Genomic DNA, 24,106 nt, shown 5'->3' on the forward strand with positions numbered 1-24,106 from the left:
CTCCTCCATGCTCTCTGAGTAAGGGGTGGGACATTCGGGCGGGGTTCTGATCTGGAGCAGGTGATGGTAGTGCTGAGGGGGCGGGGCCTGCGGAGGGGCGGGGTCTAAGCTGTCAGCTGCTTGGCCCAGTTGCTGCAGCATCAGCATCTCCCCATAGTCCTGCGGGTTGGTGGGTGGGGCTGTGGAGGGTGGGGCCATGGCACCGGGGGGTGGAGCAGAGCGGAGGTTCTGGCGTTTGAGCAGCGCGGCGAGGTCCTGCGGAGGCAGCCGAGGGTCGGCGTGTCCTGTGAGCGAGTGGCGCGGCGAGAGCAAGCCCTGCAGGGTCGACGTGACGTGCTGCTGAGCCGGACGATACTCCAGCGGCGTGGGAGAGAGCAGAGCCTGCTGCAGCGCAGACGGATAGCCCTGATAGCCCTCCAGCCCCGGCACCTTCAGCGACGCCCCCTGCAGGTAGGGGTTATAGGTGCCGATGATGCCGCTCACGCCCTCGCCGAACATGTGCGGGTTAAACTGCTCATACGTGGCAGTGTGGAAGCGACTCAAGCTGCGACTGCAACACAATCAAACACACGAGCACGACTGTGAAACCACAGCCTCTAATTAGCATAGCCACACCCCCTACTATCATTATGTGGGTGGGGTCTCATCTGATCTGACTCCACCCCTGTAACACTGGGAACGTTTTCATGGACATCAGTAATCGAATTATTTACCTTGTTTTGAGTAAGACGATATTATGAATAAGGTGTTTACATGAGCTGCTTTTAGATTATTCCTCTCATGTTCCCGTTTCACATGTTATAGTACATAGATCGATTAATGGCACACGTCATTACGTTCCCTCTAGAATTTCACAAATCAACATACACTTCGTCTTCGTTACTGTGCCATGTACAGTTTTGGCTGTTTCATTTTTTACTTTTACAAAAGCTTCAAGTGCAGTTAATTATTTGTCATGCTATACGTGCAAACAGAACAGCGTTGTTGAAGCCATGCTCTTTTGTTTGCCGTTAAGCGGTTGACCACTGCCGAGTGTGGATCCTGTCACAAAATGCGGCGAAAAGTCCTACACGACGGTAATAGTGTGATTAATGTGTGTACATGTCTACACTGCACTTCCATAATGCCACTAAAACAGGCTTACGCCACACGTCTTAATTAGGGGTTCAAGCACGAAGTGCTGAAACCCTATTGTAACTGTTAGATTTATTTTATCATTATTATACCGCGCTAAAACTGATCGTGCAGCCCAAACCGTAAGGCGTAGAGAGCTGAAACTTGGTCAGATGGTAGTAGTCCGGCCTTCTTGTCAGATACAAAGGCTCGTCCCAATCGGCCTAACAGGGGCGCAACAGCGCAAAAAACTACATTTTCAGACATTTTTGGCCATAGCTCGTAAACCGTTTGTTGTAGACTCAAAAACTTTACATCGCTGCGATCCTTGGGTTAGCACGAATAGAGTTTTCTGCTCTACGACGCACCATTTTCCCGTAAAATTGACCTATATCCCAAACCTACTTTTGCAAATTAGTCCTAGGTTTTTCGCCCGATCGGAACCAAACCACTGCAGAAATATTCTGTGGACACTGAATATCAATAATTATAAAAAAAAGTTGAAATTATGAAACGGTTCGCCAATTAGCCTCTATGCTAACGTTAGCCAAATGTTATTTGAAGTGTAACTCTGGAACGGAATGAGATATCTTCACCAAACTCGGTACACATATGTACGAGGTCAATCTTTGGTCAAATTAAAAAAATGCACAGATCTGCCACTTGGGGGCGCTAAAAGATGGAAAAAACATAAATGGCTATAACCAGGCAACCGTTGCTCTGACCGACTTAAAAATTGGTATGCAGTGTCTTTGTCCAAAGGGGCACAAGCGTCTATGAGGACATTGGTGTATCTAAAAAAACATGGCCGCCATTGGCCAAACAAGTTTAAGCACCTATTAAACAATGTTAACGGAGGTCGATCGGAACGAGACTCGGTGGGCCTGTTCGACTCATGGCCCTAAAGGTCTGTAAGAATTTTGAAAGAAATCGGCCACTAGTTGGCGCTAACGAGTTTTTTGGCTCTGTAATCACGTGGTTTACATATCCACACAATATGCACATCATTTGATAGATCTCCTCACAATGAGCAACTTTGTCTCTAGAACCATTGCTGTCAATCAAATTGTTCACTAATTATTTGCAAATATGTTAAAAATCTACTTTTGTCCCTGGCTTTTCGCTCAATCTCGATCAAATCTCTGCAGTAATAATCTCTGGACTCTCTAGATCAATAATTATCGAAAAAAGTTTGAATTTTGTCCTTTGGTTAGCTATAATTAGCTCATTTAAAAAGGGGGCATGGCCACATATAACCATAAGCCCATAAAACCTAAACAAAAACTTTAAACTTTACAAAAGTTGGTGAAAACGTGTCAGATGACTCTTAACAAGCATGCAAAGTTTCATGGAGATTGGACCTTAGTTGGCGCTATAACAGTGAAAACAGCCTCTAAACACAGTATTTCTATAGTAAATGACCTCAAATTGCAATAAAATGTTCATAATATTCACTTATACACTATATCTGCATATCATATGATACAGCTTCTCATTCTGATCAACTTTGTCTTTAAAATGTAAAATGATGCATGATTTTATTCTAAACAAGCATGCAAAATTTGAGGAGAGATTGGGCAAAAAAATAACACTAATAATTATAAAGGTTAAAAACAATGTGTTGCATGAGAAATTGCAATTTATAACCACTAGATGGCAGCGGAAGACCACTAATGGGCTCATTCAACTAACTCAGTGGTTCTCAAACCTGTCCTGGAGTATCGCCAGCACTGCACATTTTGTATGTCTCCCTCGTATATCACACCTGATTCAACTCATCAGCTCGTTAGTGGAGACTGCAAGACCTGAAGTGGGTTTATCAGATATAGGGAGACAGTGCTGGGGTACTTCATGGAGAGGTTTGAGAACCGCTGAACTAACTTAAACAGTACTGTTCATGGGTTTGATGGATTCATGCTTAGATATTATAAAATCACTGTTAGAACATTTGAAATCACATTTAGTCAAAGTTTAGCATTTTGTTTATACAGACATATCACAGGGTTTCCGCGGGGTCTTAAAGTCTTGAATTGTACAAGAAAGACTTAATTATGATTTCAAGAGGTTTTGAATTTGGAGACGGAAAGTTCAGGATTGGGATATGGCTGAATGACTATTAAACTTCAAAGGGCTATGATTTCATCAAAAAAGTCTGGTGCTGCGCTGCTTTGTGCCAGATTATGATTACAGTAAAACCTGAAAATGACAAATAAACTCTTAAAAAGAGAAGACTTGCAATAAATATTGTCACTTATTTATTTCAAATATATATCTCTGCAACAAAATGTGTGTGCATGCATGTCTGTGTGTAAATATGCTTATAAAGTATTAACATACTAGTTCAATCATTTAATGTCTCTTTGTGTGTTAGTGTGTGTGTGTCTGTGAGTGTCTGTGTGGGAGTGTGTGTGTGAGTGTGTGTGTGAGTGTCTGTGAGCCTATTCTCCATTTTGGATGTGTTTAACTGTCAGCCATACATCCACGTTGGCCAAGACCACCTTAAGTGCTTGAACCCCGGTAATTGCTGCTTGCAGCTATATTTTGATTTGTGTTTACTTCGAGTATGACTTTAGCTGGATTAAAGTAATCAAAAAACATGGACGACAATATTCCGATTTTAACACGATTAAGACAATACTCTGATTAAGACAATACTCTGATTAAGACAATACTCTGATTAAGACAATACTCTGATTAAGACAATACTCTGATTAAGACAATACTCTGATTAAGAATCTACCATGTAAACGCACAGTGTTCTAAAGTCAACATGAAACGCTGATGTATGTAATACAGGACTGTCAAATTAATTCAAATTTCAAATAGTAGTTTTTTTAAATGCACATTTAAATGCAGAAGCTGTGTATTCAAATTTGTATGTCAGGAGGCATGAGATAATGTAGTTTCTGTTTTCCTCTCCAACCCATTAGATGCTGCACTGCTGTGTTGTTAAATCAGAACATGGAGGAAAGAGAGGCTGAATACAGTACGCCGTCTGTTGAAGCGCTTGTTTCTCATATTACTGATGCACTTTTACACAATTTCAGAAATTATATTTGATTTATGAATGTTTATTTGAAATCTGAAGCACTTTAAATAAAGTTTAAAGCTTTCAATATAAAATGCAGTGCTTGATTTGGTTTATATTTTCTCACGGCGCCCTCTTGTGGGTTTGGGAGAAAATACAGTACTTATTTCCCCTTAGCACTGACTATGCCTTTAGAATTTGAATGTAATTTAATGTAAAAATGACCACAATTTTAATGGTAAAAGACTGCAAAAATGTTGTTAATTGGTTGATTCTAATGGGACTTTTTGTACTTTTAGAGTAAAATACTGTAATGTATAGTTTTCAGAAGTAAAAAAGAACAAATAATCTTATAATTTATAGTGAAAAAAAAATGTAAAAGGCCATTCCCAGAATTCTCTGTGACGGTTCATCAGGTGACTCAGTCTTTATTGTGATTTGTGTTTCGGCAGCGGCTATCTACACTAAGTGCAAATAACTATAGATTCTATTCACACTGTTAAAATAGCAGGATTTTCTGCTATTTATATTACTTATTGCAAATAGTGGCAAATATCTGCACTCAGTATTGCAGTACATTATAAAACAGTATGTAAAAATGACGCATTTAGGGTAAATTATTATTTTAATTCAGATTATTAAATGGATGCCATCTTATTTGGACAATATAGCCCTCCCTACACCTACCCAATACTTAATCATCAACTTTGATTATTTCCCTCATTTTTAGTGAAAATAAATGCTTTTCAGATGTGATATGAAAAGGGAGAAAAGAAAAGAAAAAAAAGTTAGACAAAAGCTAGATTCGATCGCGTCACAAATGACTACGGCACGTGCTTTACTGCCACTGGAGCATCATTACATGATCATCTTTGGTAGTGTTGACTCGCCCAATCACATGCTGGTGGGCGGAGTTACTGGAAATAGCCTCTGCCAACAAGGCGAGCTATTTGCACTTAGCGTAAATAGACACTCCAATTTTTATTAAATTTTTTATTACAAGTGTAAATGAAAAATAAAAAACCTGATTTTAATAATGAACACTTTCACTGAAAGCCTTTTATTGTAAATTTTAAATCAATCTGTAAACTTAAATCATTGCTACTGCATAGTAAAGCTCCATCAACCACAGCTGATGCTTTTTACTGTAAATTTCACAGATTATTTTTACACTAAATGCTGATTTCATGTTGACTTTAAAACACGTAAGACTGATATGAAAACGGCATTAATCAGTGATCCAGCGGCTCTCAACACTGTTCCTGGTGAAGTGTTGTGAATCACTGCTAACAGCACTGAGCATCTACTCCTCATCGTCCCGTCTCAGATCCGCTGGAGGTCAGATCTCCAGTGAACGCGACACAGGACGCTCATCTACTGCTAACACTGGACATCAGCACATCTCAAAGTACCTCAGCGTCCGGCGCTCAACCGTCTGGACTGATACACCGTCGTCTGGGAGAATCTCATGATATTTACACAAATCATTTCCACAACAGATTCATTTAAATCTACTACAAGCACTAAACATGCTGAACTGCATTTAAACTGACATACACAGAGCTGATTCAAAACTAAAGTAAACAATAAAACCATTTGATTCTTTTAAAAAAAATAAAAGCACAAAACAAACAGAACAATTGTGAAGCGTTTCCGTGGCGCTCGCGTCACCTGTGAGTTTCTGCATTATCAGCGCTCAGCTGCTTCCCCAGAACTCTGTGAGAGGGCGTGGCTAGGAAGCCCTGCCGCTGGGCTCCACCCCCCAGCTCCACCTCCTGCACCTGAATGGTCACCTGCTGCTGCGCGAGCGTGCGGGCGGAGACTGGCGGAGGCTGCTGATTGGGCAGCGCCATGCGGGGGAGGCTGGTGGGGGGAGGGCTGGCGCTGGGAGACTGGTAGAGGGAGGAGCCATGCTGGAACTGAACCGCAGACGGCCCGCCTGTGGGAGGAGTTTAACACGTCAGCGTCACGAGCGACTGCATGTCAATCACACTACAGCTCCTGCTGACCAACACTGACCGTGCGCTTGCATCATCCCCTGACTCCCCGGAGGAGGACTCTGATTGGCTGGCCTGAAGAGGTGGTTGTTGGGATGTGTAGGAGGAGGACTGGAGGCCTGAATACGCAACCTGAGAAAGAAAGAAGAACAGCGATCAGCATGTGTCCAACTGTGAGTGTGTGAGAGTGAGTGTGTGTGTGCATGTGAGAGTGTGTGAGAGTGAGTGCAAGAGTGTGTGTGGGAGTGTGCATGCGAGAGTGTGTGTGGGAGTGTGCATGCGAGAATGCGTGCGAGTGTGTGAGTGTGCGAGAGTGCGTGTGTGTGCGAGAGTGCGTGTGTGTGCGAGAGTGCGTGTCAGCGAGTGAGTGTGAGTGTGCGTGCGAGAGTGTGTGAGTGTGCACGAGTGTGTGCGAGAGTGAGAGTGTGTGTCTGTCAGTGAGTGAGTGAGATTGTGTGTGTGTGAGTGTCTAAGTGAGTGAGAGTGAGACTGTGTGTGAGAGAGTATAAGTGTGTGCGTGTGCATGCGAGAGTGTGTGAGAGTGAGTGCAAGAGCGTGTGGGAGTGTGCGTGTGAGAGTGTGTGTGTGTGTGTGTAAGAGTGTGTGTGTGTGTGTGTGTGTGTGCGCAAGAGTGTGTGTGTGGGAGTGTCTATCAGTGAGTGAGTGTGTGAGAGTGAGTGCAAGAGCGTGTGGGAGTGTGCGTGTGAGAGTGTGTGTGTGTGTGTGTGTGTGTAAGAGTGTGTGTGTGTGTGCGCAAGAGTGTGTGTGTGGGAGTGTCTATCAGTGAGTGAGTGTGTGAGAGTGAGTGCAAGAGCGTGTGGGAGTGTGCGTGTGAGAGTGTGTGTGTGTGTGCGCAAGAGTGTGTGTGTAAGAGTGTGTGTAAGAGTGTGTGTGTAAGAGTGTGTGTGTGTGTGTGCGCAAGAGTGTGAGTGTGCATGCGAGAGTGTGAGAGAGTGCGTGCGAGTGTGTGAGAGAGTGTCAGTGTGTGTGTACCTCTGTAGCTGGTATGTAAGGTGACTGCTGGGCTGGTTTTCTCCATGTCCCAAAGACAGGGCCTGCAAACAGGAACTCAACATGGTCACATCCCTTCATAGACACAGTCAGGAACGTGTGTGTGTGTGTTTATTTAACCCTATTAAACCGGCTGTTACGTCATCAACACATCAAACCAAGCTGCATTCATTTAACTGTAACTCTTCAAACGTTCGCGCCATAGAAATAATAAAAAATGCTCCTGGCAGCAGATAACTACGGTTATGTCCTGATTTCCCTCAGCAAACCACTCAGTAGATTTCAGGAAGCGTGAAAAGGAAGAATTTGAACTGAGAACTACAGAACACAACAGGTCAGAGAGTCTGAAGTCCAAAAAAATCATTGAACATTGTTAAACCCAGTGTCACAGAAAGACTTGTACATATGTAATATAGTCCAGTTTTCAAGTAGAATTGTTAGATTCTTACATTTATGTGTTTTCCGGGTTTTTTTAAAAATAAAACCAGTAAAATGTATTCTATTTTTATTTTTTTATACTCTATTTAAATTCTATTTACAAACTCTCAGCACAGAATAATGGTCAATAACTGTAATTACCTGAAAGCAAATTGTTTTCTGAAAAAGACGACACCTTGCACTTGAAGATTTCATATTGTTTTAGAATTTTTGTCAAAAGAATAAAATATGTAAAAACGACCTATTTTACCTGCAGGTTAACTCTAGTCTCTATCACAGTATTCATAGCTAATGCGTCTCCTCTGGTTCTTCTGCTGTAATGATGGTCTTGATTTCAAAACTAGGAGTTTCCTAACTGTAAGTAACTAAAATAATTACAATTAAAACAGATTTAATAGCTGATGGTCCCTCAGGGTTTCTGCTCTTTAGAACCAATCAAAATTTTCCAATCGTTCATGATTCACTGGATCAGGATTTTAAACAATATTTTTTACTCAATTTCAGTCTAACGAAATTAATTAATTAAACGAGCTGGACCTGTATTTGCTGGTGTAGGATCTGCTGTTCTTGCTGGTAGAGGACATGCTGCTGCTGTGTGTGCTCCATAAACCGCTCGTCCTGCGAAGCTGCATACATCTTCTGAAGCTGCTCACACTCCTGCACACACACACACACACACACAGTCTGGTCAGCTATCCATGTAGGGACTCTCCATAGGTATAATGGTTTTTATACTGTATTTTCTATCGCCCTACACCTAAACCTACCCCTTACAGGAAACCTTCTGCATTTTTACTTTCTCAAAAAAACTAATTCTGGATGATTTATAAGCTTTTGTACCCGTGGGGACCTCAATTTAGGTCCCCACCGTGACACAAGTCCCCATGAGTCTGTGTGTATTCAGGTTTAAGTCCCCACCAGGATATATAAACCTGTACACACACACACACTCGTCCCATTGTCTCATCCATCTTTCGGATGAGACGTTGAACCGAGGTCCTGACTCTCTGTGGTCACTAAAAATCCCATGGCACTTCTCGTAAAGAGTAGGGGTGTAACTCCGGTGTCCTGGACAAATTCCCTCCACTGGCCCTTATTAATCATGGCCTCTCAATAATCCCCATCCACTTGATTGGCTCTATCTCTCTCTCCTCTCCACCTGTATCTGGTGTGTGGTGAGCGCACTGGCACCGTTGTCCTGTGGCTGCCGTCGCATCATCCAAGTGGATGCTGCACACTGGTGGTGGTTGAGGAGTGACCCCCACATGATTGTAAAGCACTTTGGGTGTACAGCAATAAACATTAAAGCGCTATATAAATGCATCATTCATTCATTCACACATATACACTCTCTCTCACACACACACACACTCTCACACACACACACAAACACTCTCTCTCACTCACTCACTCACACACACACACACACTCACACACACACACTCTCACACACACACACACACACACACACACACTCTCACTCTCACTCACACTCACTCTCACACACACACACACACACACACACACACACACACTCTCACTCACACACTCACTCACTCACTCACACACACACACTCACACACACTCTCACACACACACTCTCACACACACACACACACACACACTCTCACTCACACACTCACTCACACACTCACTCACTCACTCTCACACACACACACACAAACACTCTCACTCACTCACTCACTCACTCACTCACTCACTCACTCTCACACACACACACACACAAACACTCTCACTCACACACACTCACACACACACACACACACACACGTCACTGAGCGCCATCATGCATCTAGAGATGTAACGGTATGAGCATTTATCATCACGATTATAGTGTCCTAAATGATCACGGTTATCAGTATTATCACGGTATTATTAAAATGTGCTGGAAATGTTCAAAAAGTACTGACAAATTGTTTCACCAAGTTTTATATTAAAACTCAAACAATACATAAAATTATTTTCTGTTTGCATAAACCCTAAAACAACAAGTTTATCTAATAACGTACTAAATGTTCAAATAAAGCTTTGAAAAAGTTTCATAAATCGGTAAACCTCACACTTCAGCCTTTAAATAAAGAAAAGAGTAAAGTCAAAATGATAAATGATAGGGGTGGGAGGAAAAAAATAGATTCACCTAACTATCGCGATTCTTTTTAAAACAATATACACAAACAATTTAAAAATCAATTGGTTTACCTCAGAATGGTTAGTTAGTGCTTTGTAATTCCAACAGAGGGTGAAATGTATAGGTGCGTGTTTGACTTGAAGCAGCATCCCGCAGACGATCAGTGTACGACACTAAAGCACAGCGAGAGCGATTCGAAAGCATGCGGAGCGTCATTATATCTAGATCAGTGGGAGCCGTCTGTTCTCTGTAGCTCTCGCTGTGCTTTGATAACGTCATACAGCGATCGTTCTGCGTGCACAGTGCCGCTGCATTAGATGATGTCATATACGTTTAAAGCCGGCGCGAGAAAGCAAAACCATGGTGGAGGCAGAGGATCAAACCTCTTCCAGAATTCTCTCTGCACCTTCACGCTTTGAATCCAGACTGCTGGGAAAACATGACTAAACATGACTGAAATGCAAAGGAACATAGCACTTTATTTTATTTCAGAAAGTGTTTTTTCTACTCATTTTGTTGAACATTTGACTATTATATTCATGTGCAAGTTCATGGTTCAAGGTACTTAAAATATACACTGTGTGTGTGAATGCTCCTGAAATAAAAGTTCAGAAAGATGTGATGCATTGTTTTTGTTAATATGACTCATCATATACAGTCTCTTGTTTTTCAACAATCAGTCAGAGTTTACAGCAGGACACACAGATCCGGTCTGTGTTTAGTCCAGACAGAAGCTGCACACAGACTGAATGTAAGTCTGTGTAAATCCAGTCTCTGACAGCAGGTGGCGCTGATGGAGCAGCAGAATTACAGCCGTTTACTCCATGAACAAAGCAGCGTTACGATTAAAACACTGCTTTATTAGGTATTACATGGAGTGAAGATGAAAACAAAATGCCATTCAACCTTTTCTGAAGACAGACAGAACCTTAAGAAGCACATTCATATAATTCATTCATTCATCTATTCATTTGCATAATTCCTTTAGCACTCGCAGCTTTCCGCCATGTTTTCACACAAAACCAAACTACTCGAATACGGTTTTAATGATAATTAAAATATAAAACGGTAATACTATCCGTGGGGAATTTTATGATGATTTATGGTCAAGCGACGAGGCTCTGGGGTCCGTACCTGTTTGAGCTGTCGGATCAGGCTGTTGTTCTCCAGCTGCATCTTGAACGCTTGGATGGTGGCGGCTCCGTCTGAGAAGCGTCTGACGGGAGAGAAGCGCTCCATCGGAAGGTGAAGTGTGTTACAGTCCTTATACGACGACCTGAGACACACAAACGCTCTCCGTTAATGAGACGTCATGCTGGATTAAAGCCAAACCGCTCGGTAAAAACACCTCAAATCATCATCAGTGTGCGGCTTTAGCTCCAGCAGGAACAAACAGACACGTTTAACTGGTTTGATTTCATTTCTTCAGCATCTCAGCGCTTCTGAATTCATGCAGAGAAGCAGAAGACCAGCTGACTGAGAACATGACCATCAGCACAACACTTAAAGATGGAAACATCTCAGATTTGACTGATTCTGTTGAACATCAGCGCAGGTGTTCATACATCGCTTCATCATGACGACCTCATATGGAGAAGTTCTCAGTTAATTAAGTTCATTATGAGTTTTCAGTGCACTGAAGCTTTCTGTGAAGCTCCTCCGGCTGCATACTAACATTATTCCTGCAGTATATATTATGTGTACTTTGAACACTTTATGTGACCCTGGAGCACAAAACCAGTCATAAGGGTAAATTTTTCGAAATTGAGATTTATAGACAACCTGAAAGCTGAATGAAAGCTTCTGTCACATATCTGTATTTTCTGTATTGATCTGCTGCACTACACATTCTGTATCTTTCATTTGCAATGATAAATGAAGCAGAAGAGACTGATATCTGATCAGATGTGATCATACAGTTTTCCACTATGAACGCAGTCAGAGAGATTTGAGAGGTCAGAGGTCACGTGAGTCTCTGTCCATCAGCTGTGTTTATCTGCTGCAGTGCAGTGGCGCTCCGATCATCCCGTGTGTCCAGCAGGGGGCACAGTGACCTCACAGCACTTCCTCCGCAGACAGGATGTTACTCTTCTCGTCAGAGCGCATTCAATTACAGCTTCAGCTTAACTACAGCACTTTTTACATTTAAATAAATCTATAGTTTTTATTTACCTTGAAATCATGTAAAGGGAAACAGAACCACACTAAACATTATGTTTTAGATCTGTGTGCTGAACAACACAAAACTGTCAAGCTCCAAAAATTAAATAAATAAGAGTAAAAAATAAATAAATAAATACATACATATACATATACAGGTGCTGGTCATAAAATTAGAATATCATGAAAAAGTTGATTTATTTCAGTAATACCATTCAAAAAGTGAAACTTGTATATTAGATTCATTCATTACACACAGACTGATATATTTCAAATGTTTATTTCCTTTAATTTTGATGATTATAACTGACAACTAATGAAAGTCCCAAATTCAGTATCTCAGAAAATTAGAATATTGTGAAAATGTTCAATATTGAAGACCCCTGGTGCCACACTCTAATCAGCTAATTAACTCAAAACACCTGCAAAAGCCTTTAAATGGTCTCTCAGTCTAGTTCTGTAGGCTACACAATCATGGGGAAGACTGCTGACGTGACAGTTGTCCAAAAGACCACCATTGACACCTTGCACAAGAGGGCAAGACACAAAAGGTCATTGCTAAAGAGGCTGGCTGTTCACAGAGCTCTGTGTCCAAGCACATTAATAGAGAGGCGAAGGGAAGGTGTCCAAGCAATAGGGATAACCGCACCCTGGAGAGGATTGTGAAACAAAACCCATTCAAAAATGTGGGGGAGATTCACAAAGAGTGGACTGCAGCTGGAGTCAGTGCTTCAAGAAGCACCACGCACAGACGTATGCAAGACATGGGTTTCAGCTGTCGCATTCCCTGTGTCAAGCCACTCTTGAACAAGAGACCGCGTCAGAAGCGTCTTGACTGGACTGCTGCTGAGTGGTCCAAAGTTATGTTCTCTGATGAAAGTAAATTTTGCATTTCCTTTGGAAATCAAGGTCCCAGAGTCTGGAGGAAGAGAGGAGAGGCACATAATCCACGTTGCTTGAGGTCCAGTGTAAAGTTTCCACAGTCATTGATGGTTTGGGGTGCCATGTCATCTGCTGGTGTTGGTCCATTGTGTTTTCTGAGGTCCAAGGTCAACGCAGCTGTCTACCAGGAAGTTTTAGAGCACTTCATGCTTCCTGCTGCTGACCAACTTTATGGAGATGCAGATTTCATTTTCCAACAGGACTTGGCACCTGCACACACTGCCAAAGCTACCAGTACCTGGTTTAAGGATCATGGTATCCCTGTTCTTGATTGGCCAGCAAACTCGCCTGACCTTAACCCCATAGAAAACCTATGGGGTATTGTGAAAAGGAAGATGCAATACGCCAGACCCAACAATTGAGAAGAGCTGAAGGCCACTATCTGAGCAACATGGGCTCTCATAACACCTGAGCAGTGCCACAGACTGATCGACTCCATGCCACGCCGCATTGCTGCAGTAATCCAGGCCAAAGGAGCCCCAACTGAGATACTGAATTTGGGACTTTCATTAGTTGTCAGTTATAATCATCAAAATTAAAGGAAATAAACATTTGAAATATATCAGTCTGTGTGTAATGAATGAATCTAATATACAAGTTTCACTTTTTGAATGGTATTACTGAAATAAATCAACTTTTTCATGATATTCTAATTTTATGACCAGCACCTGTATATATACACATACACACACATATCTATCTATTTATCTATCTATCTATCTATAGTAATTTAATCCTATAAAGCCTGTTGTATCATGTTTGATACCTCTAGGTTGTTAACGTGATCGAACTCTGCAGTTTATCCTGTTTCACACTCAATCTCCTCATGTCTTCTGTCTCTGATGGAGAGTTTAGAGTGTTTATCCAGTAAAAGCTCTTCTAGTGTAATTGTAGAAGCGTCCAGCTTCAGCTGCTGCTTCAGAGTCAAATCTTGACTGATTTTGATCAAGTAAAGGTCAGAATAACTGCAGTCATATCTCCAGATGAACTCTTACTGGACTGAAGCAGCTCAGCTTTACTTGATTCTCCATCAATCATTTTCTAGATCAGTGCGTCTCAAATCTGATCATCAGGATCTTTAGAGGAGCGTTTGTTTCCAGAAGCTTTACTTTCTCTGTTCCTCAGCGGAGGAATGATCTTCATCTCACATCTTCTGAGGAGCGTTTATTTCTTCATCTCTCAATCAGCATTGCATTATATGTTTGGATCATTTACATCTCATCTTACTGAGACATATTACTGGAGATATAGAGCGACGGCTGATATTTAGATCATTTTATGTCAGTATCTGATCTACTGTTATAAACATCTCATTAAATTTACATTACAAGCATCAGAAGTTCATCATAGAAATATCAGCATCGGCAGCAAATTCTTATTTTTGCTCAGTTTGAGTCTCTGAATAAAATTGAGCTGTTTTTCCTCCATATTCTCACTATATCAGACTATATGAGCCATAACAGCCTGATGGAGCAAATGATACTCAACATAAAACATACTCTTAAAACTCAAACACTCATATTTTGTCTAAAATATTCAGTTAAATAATATATTTTTCAGACTATTATTTCATATGTATGGCTTTAAAGGGGTAGAACGAAAAAAGGACCAATTGCTACCAATAAACACTCACTTCCTGATAAATAAAAATAATTAAATAAAAAATGATAAATATAATATAATTAAAACAGTAATAATTGAAAAGTAGCCCATTTGACACAGATATCTTATTTGTCCAGTGTTCGGTGTGACCATCACTGATCAACTCCAGAGCGCTCATATTCTAGAGTGTGTGTGTGTATAGGTGTGTGTGTATAGGGGCGTGTGTATAGGTGTGTGTGTATAGGGGCGTGTGTATAGGGGCGTGTGTATAGGGGCGTGTGTGTATAGGGGCGTGTGTATAGGGGCGTGTGTATAGGGGCGTGTGTATAGGGGCGTGTGTATAGGTGTGTGTGTATGTATAGGTGTGTGTGTATAGGGGTGTGTGTGTATGTATAGGTGTGTGTGTATAGGGGCGTGTGTATAGGTGCGTGTGTATAGGTGTGTGTGTGTATGTATAGGTGTGTGTGTATAGGTGCGTGTGTATGTATAGGTGTGTGTGTATAGGGGCGTGTGTATAGGTGTGTGTGTGTATGTATAGGTGTGTGTGTATAGGTGTGTGTGTATAGGTGCGTGTGTATGTATAGGTGTGTGTGTATAGGGGCGTGTGTATGTATAGGTGTGTGTGTATAGGGGCGTGTGTATAGGTGTGTGTGTGTATGTATAGGTGTGTGTGTATAGGTGCGTGTGTATAGGTGCGTGTGTATGTATAGGTGTGTGTGTATAGGGGCGTGTGTATAGGTGCGTGTGTATAGGGGTGTGTGTGTGTGTGTTCAGCCCTCACCGGCAGTGTTGCTCAGGGCTCCAGCCCCTCTGCCGGTTTCTCAGTGTTTCTGCCGAGAGCTCGGGGCCCGTGCCGTGTGTCGTGTGCCGCTTGGAACTGTTCGCCAAATACCTGGACCACAGGAAGCAGCACGGATCAGCACTCTGATTGGCCGCCTCCAGCCTTTGGAGGGCCACACATCCAATCGGCACACAGAATCAGAGCGGCTCCGCTCACCGCGCCGCTCGGTTTAGCAAAGCCATTAGACAAAAGCAAAGCCACAGAAGGGAAGTTTGCCATCATTTGGCACGAAAGAGAGAGGTCAGAGGTCACTTTAGTAGCAGAACTCTGGAGCATTTAGAGTCGTTTTAGAAAGTGATGTTGATGGACAGACGGAGACAGAGAGAAACGCCCAGAGCTCAAAGCAGCACTGCAGTGATTAGTGTGTCACTGACAGAGACCCGCGGCTCCCAGCGCAGCACAGCAGCACACACACACACACACACACACACACAGCATGCAAACACACTGCTGTACCTCTGAACGGCCTCCGGATCGGGTTCAGCGTCGGACCCCTCCTCATCCACCGGAGCCACGTCCAGGATCGGATGCTGAAAACACAGAGACATGCGTCAGAGCTCACACTCCAGCGGAGACATGACCTTCATCTTCATTTTGATGAACCCATATTGAGTCTTAAATCCCAAGATTTAAGATTTTATCTTTCTGCTGTTTTCAGCTGATGCATGAACAAAAATTTCACTACACAGCCAATAATCACAATAACAGCATCTCAGCTTTACAATTCTGCCAGTTTTATCTAGGGATGCTCCGATCAGGATTTTTGCAGCCGATACGAGTACCGATTTCTTGTCATGGTGATCGGCCGATACCGATTCTGATGCTTCAAGCTTTATATAACACATGTAATAATATTATATACATAATCAAAGATTATTCCTTATACAGTGAACATTTTAATATTCCTTTAAAATGGTGTTTATGCATAACATTATATATATCAGGGATACTTAATATAAGACAAAAATAAATGCAAACAAAATGTCTGATGCAACCCAAGGCAGAGATGGGCTCGGACTCCAGTCGCAGTTTTATAGCCTTCAGACTTGACTTGACCTGAAATGACTCCAGACTTTATTCGACTCGAGGAAAAGGACTTGTGAATATTTTAAAAGCAACTCGAGTCTTTTATCCTTAAATACTTCTATAAGTGCATCCATCCGGACTCCGAGCCGTAACAGCAGCACCATTTTAAGTGAGCGGCGCATCAAAACAGCGGAGCGGATCACATTACAAGCGCTCCGGGTCGTTTATGGTAAATATCTTTCAGTGCTATATCCTCTTATTTTTATCTAAAGCTAAACACGCTTTATTCAAGCCTTTTCAGCTCGGTGCGCTTTCTCTCTCCGGATGCGCGCCGGTGCCAAGTTCAAGAGCTGCCGTGGTTAACAACAACAGAAACACAGTGAGAGGCAAAATTATAGATTACTTTCACTAAAATACAGCAGAAAAAACAATGCTGCAAATACAGTTATTTTTCTATTTATCTACCTATAACTTATGACTCAAACTAGATGTAACAAGACGTTTCTGATCTACATTTAGCAATATATATATATATATACACACACACATATATATATATATATATATATATATATATAAAATTGTTAGATGGCTAGGTTGGAATTTAAACTTTGAAACTGTTATTATTTTCTGCTCAAGATGAGAACGTTTTGATTATCCAATGTTAGAGAGAGGACAAAACAAATAGAAACATTTAAACTTCAATATGGCGAAGTCTGATGTAACTCATAAGGTTTAATGCTGTCCAATATAAGACTGAAGAGGAAAAACTGAAACATTTAAACTCCTGAAAGAACAAAACGGAGTAGTTTCACGGTTATCCATGGGCGCTGCGGATAATCCGCGGGTCGGGTAATAAAACAATGCATTCTGTTTATTTGCGGGTGGGTCGCGGGTGGGTAAAATAAATCATAAATGATGCAATATTAACTACATTTTTTCATTAGGCAGACGATTTAATGTGTGTGTGTGTGTGTTCGCCTGATCGGGAAGTTGCAGTGACAGAAACGGTGACATTCCAGATAAAGTTTAAAAGGAGTAAAGCCTCTGTTAATGCTATTGAGTAGGCTAATAAAGCGGCCGCGATCAGCTCCGGTGGCCGTGCCGTTAAGCCTGCGCTCCGCAGACCCGTGCAGTGATGCACAGATCAGCTCTAATGTCACTGAATCTGCTGTTAAAAATGAACCATACATTCATAGTATCATCATGCAAAACATACACGACATATAGTCAAACAATTTTTCATTGTTTCTTGAAATGTCATAGGATTTCCACATTGGCGATGACTGCAGCATATGTCCCCATGCATCATATACGTCGCCACGCGTTGACGTCATCAAATTGTGATCGGTACATGAGATCGGCCAAATGTATGAGTACCGATCGTCCGATACCGATCCCTAGTTTTCTCCCTAAATTCAGTCAATAAATGTGACTTTGGACCACAAAACCAGTCATAAGGGTAAATTTTTTGTACATCATCTGAATAAATAATCTTTCCATTGATGTATGGTTTGTTATGATCGGACAATATTTGTCTGAGATACAACTATTAGAAAATCTGGAATCTGAGGGAGCAAAAAAATCTAAATATTGAGAAAATCTCCTTTAAAGTTGTTCAAATGAAGTTCTTAGCAATGCATATTACTAATCAAAAATTAAGTTTTGATAATTTACGATAGGAAATTTACTAAATATCTTCATGTAACATGATCTTAATATCCTAATGATTTTTGTCATAAAAGAGAAATGTATAATTGTGATCCATACAATGTATTGTTGTCTATTGCTACAAATATACCTGTGTTACTGATGACTGCTTTTGTGCTGCAGGGTTACATTTGCGTTTTAGTCTCTATTGTGAGATGACAGAGCCTGTAGTGAAGCGATCAACTCTTACTAGTTACAGCAGCAAATAAACATTAATGAACATAAGAAACAGAACAACTCACTGAAATCAATCATGAAACATAGAATTAATCAATCAGTGATTCAATCGCAATAAAACAGCTTGAGATCAATAATGTCACATAACATCACATTTACCTCAGAAAAGACATTCAATGACCATAAACTAGAAATATTGATCATTTTGATCAGTATCTATAATACATACTCATTATATTGTACTTAACCTGTTCATTATTTTACCCGTTTAATCCCAAACTTTTCCCAGACATGAAAATATCCAAATGATGTGTCATAAGTAACCCTTTGAAATAATCAATAATTATTTTTTTTGGAAAAGTGTGTGAAAAATTGTGTTTTATGTTCGGTCCCAATTGTGACCGGTGGGATAATGTGTGTACTGAAATAACATATTTCTGCAGTCATAAACATTGTTATATATCTTAGCCAAGCTATTTTAAACTGTTTGATCACATTCTAGGGTTACTAATATGCATTAAAAAAAAACCTTATGCAACACTGATAGGAACACTGAGATAAAAACAACAAAAAAAAAATATTCAACCATCACATTTCAAAATTGTTCATTTTTGCAAAATATAACATCAAATTTTTAGATTAATGCTACGAGTATTACAACATCATAATTGTAAAAAAAAAAATTACATTTTAAATTTTAATTTAGTGCAATATTTTGTCACTGCAACATTTTAGTGTAATTTTCACTAACAACTGCAACTATATTTCTATTGTATACGTATGTTTGCTGTTATCCCAGCAGTCACTATTGTGACCATCAACATGTTTACTCACTCTATGACCACACTCAACAAAACTTAATAATTGTGAATTCATATATTAATACTAGACACCTTAAAGATAATGAGTACCAAAAATCTGTCATATCTTTGCGTTAACATACTTTACTAGCCTTTTGTTTTGGAGCTTTGATGCAGTCATCATCTTCTCAAGGTGCAAACAGGAAATAAACTGCTCTGGTCATGTGACACTGCACTAATCATGTGACACTGCACATATTTCATTGAGACCCTTTATTTTTTCCATATTTGCAGGAAGTGCACTAAAACACCAGTCAGTAAGGTTTTTAGAGCTTTATAAATGAAAACCTTTTTTACGTTCACTATTGTGACCAGTGGGATTAAATGGGTTAATGTATGTTTGAATAAATCTGTCATAAAAACAGTTTAAATGTTTATTTCAACAACAAACTGGAGTAGAATTGATATAAAAACAGCCTTATGTGCAATTTAAATGATCTCTCTCAACAACTCTAAAAATAAAAAAGCAATTAATACTTTGGACTATTGCATTGATCATTTTAACCTTTGATATTATAGTAATGTATGAACTGACAGCATTAGTTGACAGATTTATATATATATATATATATATATATATATATATATATATATATATATATATACACATACATACATATATATATATATACATATATATATACATATATATATATATATATATATAGCCGATATATAGCCAAACGAATCGATATGGAATCAGAAATAGTGATCATGAAGGCAGTAAATCATGCTCAGCTGTGAGAAACAGGAGGATTGTGGGATTGCCTCACCGGGCTGGTGACCAGCGGCGACTGACCGCGCGGCCTCTTCAACAGCTGCTGCGCGTGAAGCTGAATGTTGGCTCCGCCGTCAGACGCCCGGCGGCCCAGAGGACCCATGCCGTTTAGCAGCTGCAGAGTGGGAGGCTGCAGGAGAGACTGTTCCTGCACACAACACACAAGACAGAGATCTCAGTGTCAGCAGTATCCGAGCGTATACACAGCGGTGGCCAAGATGATTAGAACACTAGTATTTCCAGCAGCTAAAACTGGTTTTTCAGACTGTGAGTATCTGATCAGACACATGTTGGTTCTGGAACAAACTGAGACTAAATCCAGAAGAACTGTGTCTCCGAGACGCTTCAAGAAACCTCCTGAAAGCTCCTGAGAAACTCTGCTCAAGTGCACCGAGGACAAAAGCTGCTTTAAACACAAAGCATGCTCACTACAAATGTTGAGTTAATTTAGTTCATAGAAGTTAATTGATAAAGAAAATCTATTTATGACATTATTTTTGACAGCATCCTCCTTTTACAGTTTAAAGAGCCTAAAACTTTTAACATTACTGTATAGCTTTCTTGAAGCGTCTTGGAGACACAGTTCTTCTGGATTTAGTCTCAGTTTGTTCTGTTTCTTCATGTTATTCCAGACAGACTGATGATGATCAGATCAGATCTCTAAAATCTCACTGGATTATTACAATTAATGGCTAAATGAATGTTTGGAAATGTAAACTGATATTTCCTACTGACACACTCCAGCAGAAGATAGAAATAACTGACTTCAAACCATGTTTAGCTGCTGATTATACTAGTGTTCTGATCATTTTGGCCACCACCGATGTGTGTGCTTTACCTTGTACTCCAGCTGCTGCGTGGGCTGCAGGTTTGGGGTCGGCATCAGATGCATCTGCGCCATGGTGGGAACCAGCGGCAGGAAGGGGGGCTGAGGGGCCACACGCTGAAACCCAGGGGACAGTTTCTGAAGATCCTCCTGAATCTCAGCCCTGACAAACACACACAACATCAGTGCTGGAGAAAGGTGGGAGGGGTTAGAGTGAACTGGGGGGGTAAATTAGGTGGGAGGGGTTTATAGTGAATTTGATGGGACTTACATTAGGAGTGGTTTAGAGTGAACTGAGATGGACTTCAGTGAGATGGGAGGATTTTTATTGTGAATTGGGAGGGACTTGAGTTACGAGGGAGTGGTTTTAAATGAATTGGGAGTGGCTTCAGTTAGGTGGGACAGATTTTGAGGGAACTATGAGGGGCATTAGTTAGGTGGAAGGGGTGTAGAGTAATTAAGTATGGACTTACATTAGGAGGAGTGGTTTAAAGTGAACTGGGAGGAGCTTGTGTTAAGTGGGAGGGATTTAGAGTGAACTGGGAGGGATTTGAGTTAGGTGGGAGTGGTTTTAAGTGATTTGGGAGTGGCTTCAGGTAGGTGGGACATATTTTGCGGGAACTAGGAGGGAGGGCAGACTGGGAGGGATTTGTTAGGCTGTAACTCCAGCTGGAGGTAAAGAGATAAAAAATAAAAGACAGGAGAAACAGAAGCACTGGCTGGGATGTGCCATACCTGGGGTCAGGTACACCGACAGTGTGGCGTCTCATGGACAGGTATCGGGCCATCGCCTCTGGACTGGGCTCTTCTCCCTCATCGCTGTCCAGAGCCATCGTCCCGTCCGTCTGAAACACACACAGGGTCAAAAACAATCCGTCCTGCATCCTCCCACACCAGACTGATTTATTCTCACTGACTGTGAGCTGAAAGCAGTGTCGCGCTCACCTCAACGATCTGATTCTCGGGGTTAATGAGCTGAACCTGAGGTACCGTCATACTGACGGCGTTACTCTGATCCTGCAGGACACACACAAACAGATAACCAATAATGGACCAATGGTCCACTAATGGACTCTTCAGGACACAGTTTTTTTCAAAATGTCTATAGTTTTTTTTTTTTTTGTTTATTTAGTTAATTACTTTAGTACTTCAACTTGAACTAAATTAAAATTTTGCTTTGTGAATAGATGAAATAAAATAAAATATAAAAACCTTAAATTAATTTCCGTTCATATTTATTTTTTTATTATAAGTGATGAACTTATATAGTTTCGATAAGGGTTTTATATGGTTTAGATAATAATAATAACTTTGGTGAAAGACGTGCCTTTATAATTATTAATAGATTTTCATCTAGCTTTCTTTTCAACTAGCTGTCTTTTCATTTTGAATTGAACATTTTAAATCTGATCCAAATTCTGGCTGCTCGGACTGAAACTAATCCCTTATGTAAATTATTTCAGAGCGAGTACAGAAAGAAAATGACTATCAGAAAGCTGAAAAACACTATCACATAACCAGAATCCTCTTACAACACCACAATCCCCTTCCTCTAGAATCATCGTTAGTTCTACAGAAGCCCACGGCTCTGCTTTCATACAGTATGTAAATGAGGCACTCTAGGGCTCATGCATATTCCCCTCATCAGGAATCAAAGGTTGCTAACGGTAACGGCACACACCTGCATGGCATTGAGTGGGTAAAGGGGGCGGGGCGTGGGTGGGGCCATACACAGGTTCTTGTGCCGCTTGAGTTTGTCAGACAGCAGACTGTAGGTGGCGCTGTAGTGATCGTACGCATCAGTGTGCAGAGACTGAGAGGAGAAACACAACCACATGAATGTTCCAGAAGAGCTCATCTGAATGAAGGAGGGGTGTGTGTTTGTGCGTCACCTGTAAGGTCCGCTCACGGTCGAAGCCCATCTCTGACATAGCCATCAGAACCTGCTCGTTAATTAACTCTGTTTCTCTCTCCACCCTCACCTGCTCACATTCTGCTATCAGCTGACAGAGACACAGGCAAATCAGCAACATTTCTACAAGTGAAATACTGTTTCAGGTCTAAGAACAGCTGAACTGCAAACATCATGTGTGTGTATTGTGTGTTTTTGTGCTTGTGACTGACTCGGTCAAACTCAGGGTCGGGGTCTCCTTGTCTCATCCACTTGTTCTTACAGATCTGCTCCATTGAAAGCCTTCGACTGGGCTCCAGAACCAACATGTGTCTGATCAGATACTCACAGTCTGAAACACACACACACAAACACACGTCAGTCATGTGTCGTAGTTCGGCAAAGCAAGTATGTGTTTGTGTGTGTGTGTGTGAGTGAGCAAACGTGAGTATGCAAATGCGTGTGTCTGTGTGTTTTTAAGTGTGCGTGTACGTGAGTGAGTGTACAAGAATAAATCTGTGTGAGTGTGCGAAAGGGAGTCTGAGCATGTGAAAGGGAGTATGTGTGAGTGTGCGAGAGCGAGTCTGTGTGAGTGTGCGAGAGCGAGTCTGTGTGAGTGTGCGAGAGCGAGTCTGTGTGAGTGTGCGAGAGCGAGTCTGTGTGAGTGTGCGAGAGCGAGTCTGTGTGTGTGAGTGATTCTGTGTGCGCACGAGTGATTCTGTGTGTGCAAGTGAGTTTGTGTGAGTGTGCGAGAGTGAGTCTGTGCAAGAGTGAGTCTGTGTACGAGTGTGCAAGAGTGAGTCTGTGTGCGAGAGTGAGTCTGTGTACGAGTGTATAAGAGTGAGTCTGTGTGTGTGAGTGTGAGTCTGTGTGCGCGTGTGTGAGTGTGTGAGTGTGTGTGTGTGTGTGTGTGTGTGTGAGTGAGTGTACACAAGAGTGAGTCTGTGTGAGTGTGCGAGAGCGAGTCTGTGAGTGTGCGAGAGCGAGTCTGTGAGTGTGCGAGAGCGAGTCTGTGAGTGTGCGAGAGTGTGGGTGAGTGTATGTGTGCGCACGAGTGATTCTGTGTGTGCGAGTGAGTTTGTGTAAGTGTGCGAGAGTGAGTCTGTGCAAGAGTGAGTCTGTGTATGAGTGTGCAAGAGTGAGTCTGTGTGTGCGAGAGTGAGTCTTTGTGTGCGAGAGTGAGTCTGTGTAAGAGTGAGTCTGTGTACTAGAGTGAATCTGTGTGAGTGTGCTAGAGTGAGTCTGTGTGTGCGAGTGTGAGTCTGTGTGCGCAAGTGTGAGTGTGTGAGTGAGTGAGTGAGTGAGTGAGTGTGTGTGTGTGTGTGTGTGTGTGTGTGTGTGAGAGTGTACACGAGAGTGAGTCTGTGTGAGTGTGCGAGAGTGAGTCTGTGTGAGTGTGCGAGAGTGAGTCTGTGAGTGCGAGAGTGAGTCTGTGAGTGTGCGAGAGTGAGTCTGTGTGCGAGAGTGTGAGTGAGTGTATGTGTGTACGAGTATGAGTCTGTACGAGAGTGAGTGTGTACGAGTGTGAGTCTGTACAAGTGTGTGAGAGTGAGTCTG

The 24,106-nt window shown here is 41.5% G+C and overlaps 1 protein-coding gene across 1 annotated transcript in view; it reads right to left on the reverse strand.

The window, feature by feature from the left end:
• The window catches only part of sik3 (SIK family kinase 3), a 59,471-nt gene that overhangs the window by 7,300 nt on the left and 28,065 nt on the right, over positions 1–24,106 (reverse strand). Inside the window, exons 7-21 of the mRNA XM_079392720.1 lie at positions 22,783–22,901; positions 22,551–22,661; positions 22,340–22,471; positions 21,604–21,675; positions 21,394–21,503; positions 20,671–20,821; positions 19,828–19,980; positions 15,738–15,811; positions 15,222–15,332; positions 10,871–11,012; positions 8,125–8,244; positions 7,132–7,193; positions 6,161–6,270; positions 5,813–6,080; positions 1–550 (exon numbers count right to left, since the gene is read on the reverse strand). The exon at positions 1–550 is cut by the window's left edge and continues 142 nt beyond it. Coding sequence (XP_079248846.1) covers positions 1–550; positions 5,813–6,080; positions 6,161–6,270; positions 7,132–7,193; positions 8,125–8,244; positions 10,871–11,012; positions 15,222–15,332; positions 15,738–15,811; positions 19,828–19,980; positions 20,671–20,821; positions 21,394–21,503; positions 21,604–21,675; positions 22,340–22,471; positions 22,551–22,661; positions 22,783–22,901 — 2,285 coding nt within the window. The remainder of the gene's footprint in view (positions 551–5,812; positions 6,081–6,160; positions 6,271–7,131; positions 7,194–8,124; positions 8,245–10,870; positions 11,013–15,221; positions 15,333–15,737; positions 15,812–19,827; positions 19,981–20,670; positions 20,822–21,393; positions 21,504–21,603; positions 21,676–22,339; positions 22,472–22,550; positions 22,662–22,782; positions 22,902–24,106) is intronic.

Source organism: Barbus barbus, assembly GCF_936440315.1.
Source record: "Barbus barbus genome assembly, chromosome: 34".
Classification (NCBI taxonomy): Eukaryota; Metazoa; Chordata; class Actinopteri; order Cypriniformes; family Cyprinidae; genus Barbus; species Barbus barbus.